This window comes from Oncorhynchus tshawytscha, unplaced genomic scaffold (assembly GCF_018296145.1).
Source record: "Oncorhynchus tshawytscha isolate Ot180627B unplaced genomic scaffold, Otsh_v2.0 Un_contig_8962_pilon_pilon, whole genome shotgun sequence".
NCBI lineage: Eukaryota > Metazoa > Chordata > Actinopteri > Salmoniformes > Salmonidae > Oncorhynchus > Oncorhynchus tshawytscha.
Window position 1 is genome coordinate 11,421 of NW_024608969.1, and position 14,224 is coordinate 25,644.

At 42.3% G+C, this 14,224-nt stretch overlaps 1 protein-coding gene across 1 annotated transcript; it reads right to left on the bottom strand.

Annotated features, from left to right (window-relative positions):
• Positions 1 to 263: 263 nt before the first annotated feature.
• Positions 264 to 13,833, bottom strand: LOC112241933 (C-type lectin domain family 4 member E). Its single transcript, XM_042313934.1, has 6 exons — positions 13,476 to 13,833; positions 12,186 to 12,281; positions 2,932 to 3,054; positions 2,688 to 2,830; positions 2,457 to 2,557; positions 264 to 828 (listed from the first exon to the last, which is right to left on the bottom strand). The coding sequence occupies exons 1-6, from the start codon at positions 13,576 to 13,578 to the stop codon at positions 669 to 671; spliced, it is 726 nt and encodes a 241-aa protein (XP_042169868.1). The 5' UTR covers positions 13,579 to 13,833; the 3' UTR covers positions 264 to 668.
• Positions 13,834 to 14,224: the final 391 nt, after the last annotated feature.

Sequence of the window (14,224 nt, forward strand, 5' to 3'; positions counted from 1 at the left end):
TGTGTGTGTCTGTGTGTTTGTGTGTGTGTGTCTGTGTGTTTGTGTCTGTGTTTGTGCCTGCGTGCAGCATGTATCCTCTCAGTACTGTTCTGCCGACCGTCTGTGTCCAACTGCAAGTCACATTGTTTTAACAATCCAATCACATTCAATCAGGAAGCTGGTAAATTGCTAGGTTCATTTCTTACTGAGCCTTTCTTTTCTGAGCCTCATCTTTTACTAAAGAGATTTGTACTAATAATTGATTATGAAAAAGCACAAGCCTATGACAAATCACATAACATGTTTCTATTTAAAACAATGAATACAAGCATTTTACAGATGACAATATGTCTACACACTGTTTACCTAGAGAGAGATGCATTAGCACTGTAGCACTACTATATAATGAGCTACTGTATAACTCTTCACAAATACAGTTATGAAGAGAGGTAAATGATATGTCAGAATATTTATATACAGGCTCAGAATACCCAATATTAACACATTATCAGCACAGTCCTTGTTACAGTATATCCTGGTTCACAACCATTATCAGGTTGTTTGCCACTCAGTACAGTACTAGCAGTGTGTTGGTGTGTGTGCGTGTGTGTGTCTTAGAGAGAGAGAGAGAGAATGAAGTTGTGAGCACTGTAAGGTGCTCTGTAAGGTGCTCTGTTGTCATGGTGTTGTTAAACCACTTTCTCACAAATCCAGTGACGATTGTCTAAACATGACTGGTCATTCCATGCCTTTGCAGGAAGCCAGGTTTCTGTGTTCAGCTCAACACAGTCCTCCTCCCCATTTTTTGGGTCGTCACGACCATTATCAGGTTGCTGTGAGTGCCAGTAACTACAGGGTAAACAAGACAGAGAAAATAATAATAACACATGCTTAGTTACGGGTCCTTTTCCAACAATGCAGAGTTAAAGTAATTAAGTAATAAAAAAGTCTAGTCCCTATTAGGGAAATCCCTAATACATTGGCAAATGAAATCACATTTCAGCAAGACAATAACCTAAAACACAAGGCCAAACCGACACTGGAGTTCCTAACCAAGTGTAACAGTTCTCCTCTTCATCTGAGGAAGAGTAGTCAAGATCGGACCAATGCGCAGGGTGGTATGTGTCCATGTTAATATTTAATAAATCAACTGAATAACAAAACAACAAAGAGCGTGAACGAAACAGCACTGTAAGGTGCAACAACACAAAACAGAAAACAACTACCCACAACTCAAATGGGAAAAACAGGCTGCCTAAGTATGGTTCTCAATCTGAGTCAACGATTAACAGCTGCCTCTGATTGAGAACCATACCAGGCCAAACACATAGAAAAACAAAACTAGAACAACACATAGAATGCCCACGCCAACTCACGCCCTGACCAACCTAAACAAGAAACATAACAAAGGAACTAAGGTAAGGACGTGACACCAAGAAGGCAGTGAATGTTTCGAGTTTTGAAAGTTTTGATTTAAATCTGCTTGACAATGTATGACAAGACGTTAAAAAGGGTTGTCTAGCAAAGATCAGCAATGAAATTTGACAGAGCTTGAATCATTTTTTCGAAGAAGTCTAATGAGTGTGTGGGAAGAGTCGAGTGAGTGTGTGGGTAGAGTCTAGTGAGTGTGTGGATAGAGTCTAGTGAGTTTGTGGGAAGAGTCTAGTGAGTGTGTATGTAGAGTCTAGTGAGTGTGTGGATAGAGTCTAGTGAGTTTGTGGGAAGAGTCTAGTGAGTGTGTATGTAGAGTCTAGTGAGTGTGTATGTAGAGTCTAGTGAGTGTGTATGTAGAGACTAGTGAGTGTGTGGGTAGAATCTAGTGAATGTGTATGTAGAGTAGAGTGAGTGTGTTGGTAGAGTCTAGTGAGTGTGTGTGTAGAGTCTAGTGAGTGTGTGGGGGTAGAGTGTAGTGAGTGTGTGGGGGTAGAGTGTAGTGAGTGTGTGGGGGTAGATTGTAGTGAGTGTGTGGGGGTAGAGTGTAGTGAGTGTGTGGGGGTAGAGTGTAGTGAGTGTGTGTGGGGGTAGAGTCTAGTGAGTGTGGGGGTAGAGTCTAGTGAGTGTGTGGGTAGAGTCTAGTGAGTGTGTGGGTAGAGTCTAGTGAGTGTGTGGGTAGAGTCTAGTGAGTGTGTGGGTAGAGTCTAGTGAGTGTGTGGGTAGAGTCTATTGAGTGTCCATAGAACCAGTGCAAATAACATAAAACATACTAATTAAAAAGGGGGCAAAGTTAATAATCAGACGCTGGTAGAAAACATCATCATAAATTATAGACATGTTTTTCAGCTTTAATATGAGCACACCCTCATCTAGCTTAGACCAACAAAGATAACTTTAGTTGTATTTCATTTTCATATTTAATAGTACTTCGTTTCTTAGATATATTTATTAGTGTTTGTGGAATGACATCTATGAGTGAACACAAACTTTTCATGATAATGATTTGAAGCAATATGTCATTTGTTAAAAAGTCTCTATCACACCTTATGGTCAGTGGGGTGTCGTCCACCCATCTCCAGGTCCCCTCAGTAACAGAGTCAGTCAGACCAATCCAGGCTCCCTTATTGAGGCCTAAGAGAAACTGCTGTTGGTGAGAAAGATACGGATATTGTCAACTACTATAGACTACATGTGTTAAATACTGGAAGACATATTACTGACAAAGAGATGCTTGATTCTCTCTCTCTCCCATTCTCTCACACACAGACACACACCTGTTCCATATCACTGTTTACGATCACCAGGTCGGCTCCTCTCTCCCGACAGTCCTCTCTGCTCTCCTTCCAGGTTTTAGTCACAGTAGACAGGAAGTACCAACTGGAGTTGAACTTCTGCCAGCCATCAGGACAGGTTTGTTCTACATGACAAAACATGAATTTCCATCTTGTTATTCTGCACCTATTATTGAAACTGCATATTAGATATGTGATGTTATGATCATTTATCAGGTTAACTCACTCAGATTAGAGAACTTTCTCATGAGATCATCTCTTTCCTTCTGAAGCTGGTCTCTCTCTTCAGTCAGTGTGTTGTAACTGGTCTGTAGCTGGTCTCTCTCCACAGTCTCATTTCCTCTGTTATCTGGAAAGGATTGATACATGTAGCTCCTGGTTAATTCACTCACGTAACAGTAATTCAATAACATCTAAATGCATATTCTCATGATAATGATTGAGATGATTGACATGCAGTGTGGACATTTCACCAGTAAAACGTGATGAATTATCATTCAAGATTGACATGGATGTTTAGTCTATTTTGAAATGAGCTGTTCCTGACTTGGTGAAGGACATAGAACATTTTCTCGAGACAATGTGGATATAGTCAGACGTTGTAATCTGAGGATGCATTTGATGTATATTCTATAAAGGTATTCAAAAGGTGTCATCTGTCAGTGCAAACATTGATTGAGAAATGATGACAAATATCACTACACCACTGGTTGCAGTGCCTATCAAAATACATGACTGACATCGGGGAAAGAGGACAGACTATCAGCTGATCATTCATGTTGATGATTGATCTAAATCTGCTAGTTAGCTAGATCAATAATGTTTTCACTGATTGTGATTTCACCGTCAATGGTCTTATCAAAGGGTTCATAAAGCCTTCATAATGCATTCATAAGCGCTACATTAATGTGTTATTAAGCATCTATAAGTGTACGTCATGCTTTATAAAGGGTTCATAAACGTGTCATAACTGTGAAGTCCATGGAGAACAAGAGCACCTCCTCCCAGCTGCCCACTGCACTGAGGCTAGGTAACACGGTCACCACCGATAAATCCATGATAATCGAACATTTCAATTATCATTTCTCTACGGCTGGCCATGCTTTCCTCCTGGCTACCCCAACCCCTCGCAGCTACTCGCCCAAGCCTCCCCAGCTTCTCCTTCACCCAAATCCAGATCGCAGATGTTCTGAAAGAGCTGCAAAACCTGGACCCGTACAAATCAGCTGGGCTAAACAATCTGGACCATCTTTTTCTAAAATTATCCACTGCCATTGTTACAACCCCTATTACCCGTCTGTTCAACCTCTCTTTCATTTCGTCTGAGATCCCTAAAGATTGGAAAGCTGCCGCGGTCATCCCCCTCTTCAAAGGGGGTGACACTCTAGATCCAACCTGTTACAGACCTATATCCATCCTGCCCTGCCTTTCAGAAGTCTTTGAAAGCCAAGATAATAAACAGATCACTGACCATTTCGAATCTCACCATACCTTCTCCTCTGTGCTATCCGGTTTCCTAGTTGGACACGGGTGTACCTCAGCCACACCTCAGGTACTAAACGATATCATAACCGCCATCGATAAAAGACAGTACTGTGCAGCCGTCTTCATCGACCTGGCCAAGGCTTTCGACTCTTTCAATCACCGTATTCTTATTGGCAGACTCAATAGCCTTGGTTTCTCAAATGACTGCATCGCCTGGTTCGCATACTACTTTGCAGATAGAGTTCAGTGTGTAAAATCGGAGGGCCTGTTGTCCGGACCTCTGGCAGTATCCTGATGCCATTTGCATACACTGTATATATACTTTCTTTTAAAAATTTCTATTGTGTTATTGACTGTATGCTTGTTTATTCCATGTAACTCTGTGTTGTTGTTTCTGTCGCACTGCTTTGCTTTATCTTGGCCAGGTCGCAGTTGCAAATGAGAACTTGTTCTCAACTAGCCTACCTGGTTAAATAAAGGTGAAATAAAAATAACTAAAAACATAATCTCCCATGTCAAATGTGACATGACCCACAATGTTGAATATGATATAAACGTATAAAGGGTGACATGTTGTGCTGAAGGATGAAACTCGTTCCCAAACCCAGACACTTCCGGCCAATTGCTCGGAAGGTTTGGTAGACCAACGCATCAAACTTAGATTTAGGGTTTAGATCTAAAAGAACATTTTAAGAATAGAAATTGTGGAAATGTGCTTAGCCATAATCAAATCAAATTTTATTTGTCATATACACGTGGTTAGCATATGTTAATGCGAGTGTTGCGAAATTCTTGTGCTTCTAGTTCTGACCATGCAGTAATATCTAACATATTGATGAGCAGCATAGGAAAAATGCAGTAGAGTAGAGTATATACATATGAGATGAGTAATGTAGGGTATGTAAACATTATATAAAGTGACATTGTGGCTAGTGATACATATATTTCATCCAATTTTTTATTATTAAAGAGGATAGAGATTTGAGTCAGTATGTTGGCAGCAGCCACTCAATGTTAGTGATGGCTCTTAAACAGTCTGATGGACTTGATATAGAAGCATTTTTACAGTCTCTCTGTCCCAGCTTTGATGCACCTGTACTGACCTCACTTTCTGGATGATAGCAAGGTGTACAGGCAGTGGCTCGGGTGGTTGTTGTCCTTGATGATCTATTTGGCCTTCCTGTGACATCGGGTGGTGTAGGTGACCTGGAGGGCAGGTAGTTTGCCTCCGCTGATGCGGAGCAGTTGCCGTACCAGGCGGTGATACAGCCCGACAGGATGCTCTCGATTGTGCATCTGTAAATGTTTGTGAGTGTTTTTGGTGACAAGATGAATTTCTTCAGCCTCCTGAGGTTTAAGAGGTGCTGCTGTGCCTTCTTCACCATGCTGTCTGTGTAGGTGGACCATTTCAGTTTGTCCGTGATGTGTACGCCGTGGAACTTAAAACTTTCCACCTTCTCCACTACTGTCCTGTTTATGTGGACAGGGGCTGCTCCCAAATCTGCTGTTTCCTGAAGTCCACGATCATCTCCTTAGTTTTGTTGACGTTGAGTGTGAGGTTATTTTCCTGACACAACACTCCGAGGGCCCTCACCTCCTCCCTGTAGGCTGTCTCGTCGTTGTTGGTAATCAAGCCTACCACTGTAGTGTCATCTGCAAACTTGATGATAGAGTGTGCATGGACACGCAGTCATGGGTGAACAGGTAGTACAGGAGAGGGCTGAGAATGCACCCTTATGGGGCCCCAGTGTTGAGGATCGGCGGTGTGGAGATGTTGTTTCCTACCCTCACCACCTGGGGGCGGCCCGTCAGGAAGTCCAGGACCCAGTTGCACAGGGTGGGGTCGAGACCCAGGGTCTCGAGCTTAATGACGAGTTTGGAGGGTACTATGGTGTTAAATGCTGAGTTGTAATCGATGAACAGCATTCTTACATAAGTATTCCTCTTGTCCAGATGGGTTAGGGCAGTGTGCAGTTGGATTGCGATTGCGTCGTTTGCGAACCTATTGGGGCGGTAAGCAAATTGGAGTGGGTCTAGGGTGTCAGGTACTGTGGAGGTGATATGATCCTTAACTAGTCTCTCAAAGCACTTCATGATGACGAAAGTTAGTGCTACGGGGTGATAGTCAATTAGTTGGGGGTGATAGTCAAGCTCAGTTGCCTTAGCTTTCTTGGGAACAGGAACAATGGTGGCCCACTTGAAGCATGTGGGAACAGCAGACTGGGATAAGGATTGCTTGAATATGTTCGTAAACACACCAGCCAGCTCTCTGTGCATGCGGCTACGGATGCTATCTGGGCCTTGCGAGGGTCAACACTTTTAAATGTTTTACTCATGTTGCCTGCAGTGAAGGAAAGCCTGTAGGTTTTGGTAGCGGGCCGTGTCGGTGGCACTGTATTGTCCTCTGGGAGCAAGACATTGTGGTCCGCGACGGGGTTGGTTTTCTTTTTGTAGTCCGTGATTGACTGTAGACCCTGCAACATACCTCTCATGTCTGAGCCATTGAATTGCAACTCTACTTTGTCTCTATACTCACGCTTAGCTTGTTGATTGCCTTGCGGAGGGAATGGCAACACTGTTTGTATTCGGTCATGTTACCGGTCACCTTGCCCTGATTAAAAGCAGTGGTTTGCACTTTCAGTTTTGCGCGATTGCTGCCATCAATCCACAGTTTCTGGTTGGGGAATGTTTTAACAGTTGCCGTGTGTACAACATCCCCGATGCACTTGCTAATAAATTCGCTCACTGAATCAGCGTATTCATCAATGTTATTGTCCGATGCTATGCGGAACATATCCAAGTCCACGTGGTCGAAGCAATCATAAAGCGTGGAATTCGATTGGTCAGACCATCATTGAACAGACCTGAGCATGGGCGTTTCCTGTTTTGGTTTCTGTCTGTAGGCTGGGAGCAACGAAATGGTCAGATTTTCCGGAAGGAGGGCGGGGGAGGACTTTGTATGCGTCGCAGAAGTTACAGTAACAAAGATCCAGGGTTTTGCCAGCCCGGGTCATGCATTCGATATGCTGATAAAATTTAGGGAGCCCTGTTTTCATATTAGCCTTGTTTAAATCCACAGCTACAATAAATGCTGCCTCAGGATTTGTGGTTTCCAGTTTACATAGAGTCCAATGAAGTTCTTTCAGGGCCGTCGATGTGTCTGCTTGGGGAGGATGTACACAACTGTGATTATCATCGAAGAGAATTCTCTTGGTAGATAATGCGGTCGGCATTTGATTGTAAGGAATTCTAGGTCAGGTGAATAAATGGACTTGAGTTCCTGTATGTTGTTATGATCACACCACATCTCGTTAATCATAAGGCATACACCCCCTTCTCTCTTCTTACCAGAGAGATGTTTGTTTCTGTCGGCGTGATGCATGAAGTAACCAGCTGGCTGTACCGACTCTGATATCTTATCCCGAGTGAGCTATGTTTCTGTGAAACAAAGAATGTTACAATCTCTGATGTCTCTCTGGAAGGCAACTCTTGCTTGGATTCCGTCTACCTTATTGTCAAGAGACTGGACATTGGCGAGAAGTATACTCGGGAGCGGTGCGCGATGTGCCTGTTTACGGAGCCTGACCAGAAGACCACTCCATATGCCCCTTCTGCGGCGCCGTTGTTTTGGGTCGTCGGCTGGGATCCAATCCATTGTCCTGGGTGTTGGACCAAACAGAGGATCCGCTTTGGGAAAGTCGTAATCCTGGTTGTAATGTTGGTAAGTTGACGTTGCTCTTATATCCAACAGTTCCTCCCGGCTGTATGTAACAAAACTTAAGATTTCCTGTGGAAACAATGTAAGAAATAATACATAAAAATAAAAAAATACTACATAGTTTCCTATGAACGCTTAAGCGAGGTGGCCATCTCTGTCGGCGCCGGATGTACAGTCTTTGTGGTTGTATTAACTATCGACGACCAGGGGGAATGTTTTTGCTAAAGGACATAGCCTGATGGCAAATATTTTACTCAAGAAGGTCACTCCCGTAGAATTCTATGGTCACTCCCACTAACTTTGAGTGGTTGATATCCCAGGCTTATACAGTGCAATCGGAAAAGTATTCATACCCCTTGACTTTTTTCACATTTTGTTATGTTACAGCCTTATTCTAAAATGTATTGAATTATTTACTCCCTAATCAATCTACACACAATAACCCACAATGACAAGGCAAAAACAGGTTTTTAGAAATGTTTGGAACTTCATAAATAATAAAAAAACGTACATAAGTATTCAGACACTTTACTCAGTACTTTGATGAAGCAGCTTTGGTAGAGATTACAGCCTTGAGATTTCTTGGGTATGACGCTACATTCTTGGCACACCTGTATTTGGGGAGTTTCTCCCATTCTTCACTGCAGATCCTCTCAAGCTCTGTCAGGTTGGATGTGGAGCATCGCTGCACAGCTATTTTCAGGTCTCTCCAGAGGTGTTCAATAGGGTTTAAGTCCGGGCTCTGGCTTGGCCACTCAATTGGCTTGGCCACTCAAAGACATTCAGAAACTTGTCCCGAAGCTTCTCCCTTTTTGTTTTGGCTTTGTGCTAACGGTCATTGTCCTGCTAGAAGGTGAACCTCTGCCCCAGTCTGAGGTCCTGAGCCCTCTGGAGCAGGATTTCATCAAGGATCTCTCTGTACTTTGCTCCATTCATCTATCCCTCGATCCTGACTAGTCCAGTCCCTGCCGCATGATGCTGCCACCATCATTCATCAGCGTAGGGATGGTGCCAGGATTCCTCCAGACGTGACGCTTGGCATTGAGGCCAAAGAATACATTTTGGTTTCATCAGACCAGCGAATCGTGTTTCTCATGGTCTGAGAGTCATTAGGTGCCTTTTGGCAAACTCCAAGCGGACTACCATGTGCCTTTTACCGAGCAGTGTATTCCATCTGGCGCTGCAGCGATTGTTGTCCTTCTGGAAGGTTTTCCCATCTCCACATAGGAACTCTAGAGCTCTGTCAGAGTCACCATCGGGTTCTTGGACACCTCCTTGACCAAGGCCCTTCTCCCCCGATCGTTCAGATTGGCCGGGCGGCCAGCTCTAGGAAGAGTCTTGATGGTTCCAATCTCCTTCAATTTAAGAACGATGGAGTCCATTGTGTTCTTGGAGACCTTCAATGTTGCAGAAATGTCTTTGTACCCTTCCCCAGATCTGTGCCTCAACAAAATCCTGTCTCAGAGCTCTATGGCTTTTGCCAAGCCATAAATACATTTTAGAATAAAGCTGTAACATAACAAAAAGAGCTGATGCAGATCCTGCCAAAATCAAGCACGGGTTACCAGAAGAATATCAGGACCAATTTTAAAGCATAGGAGCATACAATCTTTGCCTCGACACAATCCTGTCTCAGAGCTCTATGGACAATTCCTTTGACATCATCGCTTGTTTTTTTTCTCTGACATGCACTGTCAACTGTGGGGCCTTATAAAGACAGGGGTGTGCCTTTACAAATCAAAAATTGAGAGTTGGCGCCACCTTGCGGGAATATTGAAAACAGGCAGGTGGATACCATCCTGACAAAGCCCCTGGGAAGAAGTGCTGGTAGTGTTGCTCTGGGTGTTGCCGACTTCGAAGGTACTAGAGGGCTGGGGTTCAACTCCTTATCTCATCTCCTGAAGTTGTTTTCACCTTTCACCTATCGCCTGGTTTTTATGAGTGTGTGGTTGTGTGTATGGATAGATGGATAACAAATAGAGGGATAGAGGACATCCAGCTAGATGGGGTGGCGCTCACCCGCATTGCCATGATTACCCAGAACCATTATCCTGTGAAATTGGATTGGGATTCGACCTAGCAACCTTTCGGTTACTGGCCCAACACTCTAACCACTAGGCTACCTGCCACCCCAAGTAATGACACAGTTAATTTGCATAAAATGTTTCAAATAATTTTTATTGTTCATAACCTTATTTTCCAATTGATCTGATCTCTCTTCTTCTCTGTTTTTATTGCCTCTTTCTCCTTCCCTCTGATTTTCAGATGCAGGATGATGTCAGTATGTTTCTGTTCCTCCCTGATGAGTTCACTGCCAACATGACGCTGTTGGAGGAGAGCCTGATGGCCGAGTTTGTCCAGCGCTCCACTTGAGTAATGAGCATGTATCTGGTTTCTCTGTCCTCTTAATGCTGACGGAGCCAGAGCACGCATATAGAAGTAGTCTAACTGGCCTGCTGTGCAAATGTAGGGAAGTAACCATTTGGGGATGTCTGATTTCTGATCGTGTTCACTCAACACCACTAATTAGCTGAGCTTCTAAGTCATTTTTTCTTCACCTTTACATCCATTGTGAATGTTAGTTCCTCACAGTATTTTAAAAATCTTTACAAAACTCTCCCCTCGATAATCACCAGTCCTCCTTAGAAGAAGCAAAGAGATGAATGAGATTGAAAGAATTTATATTTTCATCAGGATATTTTCTGATTTGATTTGTTCTAGTTGACAATGGAAGTTCTTGGCCTACTGCTACATTGCCTTAGGATATCTCTTCGTGCACTCATTTCTTTAGACGCCAATGAATCACAGTGTATAAATGTGTCCATGTGGCAGAGGCTGGTCCCATTAGTGGAATTTCTATTTTAAGATCTTTATTATTTTAATTCTGGTTTGAAGCGGCAGGTTGCATAGCGGTTTAGAGCGTTGGGGCGGTATACTAGGTGAACAATCTGTCAATGTGCCCTTTTCTAAGGGACTTACTCCTAATTACTCCTGTAAATCGCTCTGGATAAGAAAGTCTCTAAATGATGTAATTCCGGTTTGTAATATTAACCATGTCACAATTATTTTGGAAAACAAAAATGATACTAAATGAAAATGTTCCACTAAAACATGTTAATGAAAATCATAACTGACACACGGATCGGTAGAAATGGAATGATAAATAACTGACACACGGATCGGTAGAAATGGAATGATAAATAACTGACACGGTAGAAATGGAATGGACGCGGATCGGTAGAAATGGAATGATAAATAACTGACACATGGATCGGTAGAAATGGAATGATAAATAACTGACACACGGATCTGTAGAAATGGAATGATAAATAACTGACACACGGATCGGTAGAAATGGAATGATAAATAACTGACACACGGATCGGTAGAAATGGAATGATAAATAACTGACACACGGATCAGTAGAAATGGAATGATAAATAACTGACACACGGATCAGTAGAAATGGAATGATAAATAACTGACACACGGATCGGTAGAAATGGAATGATAAATAACTGACACACGGATCGGTAGAAATGGAATGATAAATAACTGACACACGGATCGGTAGAAATGGAATGATAAATAACTGACACGCGGATCGGTAGAAATGGAATGATAAATAACTGACACGCGGATCGGTAGAAATGGAATGATAAATAACTGACACGCGGATCGGTAGAGATGGAATGAAATAACTGAAATAACGCGGATCGGTAGAGATGGAATGATAAATAACTGACACGCGGATCGGTAGAGATGGAATGATAAATAACTGACACGCGGATCGGTAGAGATGGAATGATAAATAACTGACACGCGGATCGGTAGAGATGGAATGATAAATAACTGACACGCGGATCGGTAGAGATGGAATGATAAATAACTGACACGCGGATCGGTAGAAATGGAATGATAAATAACTGACACGCGGATCAGTAGAAATGAAATGATAAATTGTAAACTTTCTCAAACTTGAAACTCATGCGGAGTCTAGGAACAGACTACTGTAAATAGAGCACACATTTCATTGTACTGCATCATTACGACAGGTGTGTTTATTTTTGTCAAAAACATTGACAAACTACAGGAATTGTGATCGTTGATTTTAAATACAGAACTAGTGTGATGATAAAATACGTATCTGCCCCATCGACCCTGTTCAACTGTAGTCCGTTATAAAATAGAAAAGAGACCCAAATGGAAAAAGGTCCCAAATGGCACTCAAAAGAACAGAGCTACTAGGGTGTCATTTGGGACACAACCTCACTCACAGAAAGCCAGCCTCAGGGAGATGTTAAGGGTGACTTGTAGAAGACACAGCACTCCAAAACACACAGCAGCCAGCCTGTAGAGTCTTAGTCTTCCATCTGCAGAGAAACAAACACACACACACACACACACACACACACACACACACACACACACACACACACACACACACACACACACACACACACACACACACACACACAAAGAAACAACATCATCCTACATCACTAATGATTATGATCAGAATTCTGAGAACCAAACATGCGTCATTTGTTTTCCTCTGACTTAGGGTAGGCAGCAACACTTTACTCAAACTTGTGGTCACCTCACATCAGATAAACAGGAAGCTACTGTATGAAGAAATTGCCAAAATTGCACAATATAGCTGAAGAATGATTTAAAAGGGCTATCTTTGACTGCTGACTCAATTTTTTGGGACTTTGAAATGTATGATACTTACCCATTCATTCTTCATGAATATAACTTGTAAATGCCTCATGAACTTAGTTTAACTATGTGACCCCCATCAGGACCCAAGACTGACCATCTATGAGCTCAAAATGACAATTTAAAGATGCACTATGCAGAAATCGGTCCTCCATTTCCTTGTTGCAAAAATTCTAATGTGTTTATGTGACAAAACAAGCAGTCGTTGTGTAAAATAAATATTGTATAATCTGCTGTTTGAAGTTGCTGTACGAAACCTAAAGTAAAAGATGTAAAAATGCAACTTCAGAAAGGGAAGCACAGAAAAACAACACATAGAACAGATCTACCGCCTCTTCGACTTGCTTTCAATGGGAATGAAAGATCTATAACTCACATCTCTATATGAATGTTGTCGGATCTCCCAAAAATACAGAGTTTGTACAATTCCATCATTTACAATTCCAGAGTAAAACAAGCTTACACTGAGCATACAGATCTCTATGAATTTGAGAGTGCTTACATTTCTCCAGCCCCTCAGCAGTTTACCTAAAACAGTGGCAGGGCGTCCACTTTGTTGTTGTTTTAAAAGGTTATTTTTAATTGATCTTATTAAAATAGTTCCAGTAATTGAAGAGGAAAAACTAATGCATTTTAGTGTGTGAATCCAGAATGTTGTAATCCCCACTCTCCTTACCAACTGAACCACCCAGGAGACAGAACACTCAAAAATATACATGTTATGTATGTTTTTCTTTTATGTGGTATTTGTGTGCGTGCCTGTGTTTGGTTCATCTATGCCTGCAGGCGGGCGTTCGTCCGTGATTGCGCGAGAGAGAGAAAAATAGCTAATTATTTGTCCTTACCTGAGAGATGAGTCTCAGTCTTCACGCTCCTCGTTGCTCTGTTCCGGTTTTCTTCATTAACTTTGTTTAATTCAATCACCTGTTTGTTGATGTAGTCGGCCATCTTATCTAACCGTACCGAATATCAATGATTAAACCAATCAATCAATGAATCAACTAATTCAGTCTGACTGACCTGATATTGTAATATCTATGATTCTAACTTACTTGTACTTACGGTATTAACTTACTGTATGATTACCTTTCTAACTGACTCCTAATGGTAATATCTATTTTATGATTCTAACTTCAATTACAATCAGCTGAGTAGTTACTCTGATATGCGTCTCCACTGGTACCGCTCTGAAGTCTGTTTGAGGTCGACTGCAGTTGATAGAATCCAATCAGATTCAAGCAGGAAGTCATATTTCGCAAGGCCTGTTCGTAACATTGTTCATAAGGAAGTCCCGTTATGGCTTGCACTGGCCATATAGGGGCCTTCTTTCCTGTCTATGCCGTCTGTGTGTGACATCAGTGTGAGGAAATATTCAGAAGTGTGTGTAGGGTATCTATGTCTGCGTCTTTTTCAGAGGTTTTAAAGGGGAACTTCACAGACGTGTGTGCCTTTGTGAATGTGTGTGTGTGTCCTAAGTTCTGTGCTGCCTTCTGTCTGTGTCCAACTGCAGGTCACACTTTTTAACAATCCAATCACATTCAATCAGGAAGCTGGTTGACCTCAGAGGACACTGTTCCTTTATTTTGTGCATTTG

Coding starts and splice junctions, on each gene's coding strand:
- LOC112241933 (XM_042313934.1), bottom strand. CDS start 13,578: ATGGCCGACTACATCAACAAACAGGTGATTGAATTAAACAAAGTTAAT. Junction 12,282..13,475: donor GACTGAGACTCATCTCTCAG/GTAAGGACAAAT, acceptor GTTTCTCTGCAG/ATGGAAGACTAAGACTCTAC. Junction 3,055..12,185: donor CTCCCTGAGGCTGGCTTTCT/GTGAGTGAGGTT, acceptor AATCCTTTCCAG/ATAACAGAGGAAATGAGACT.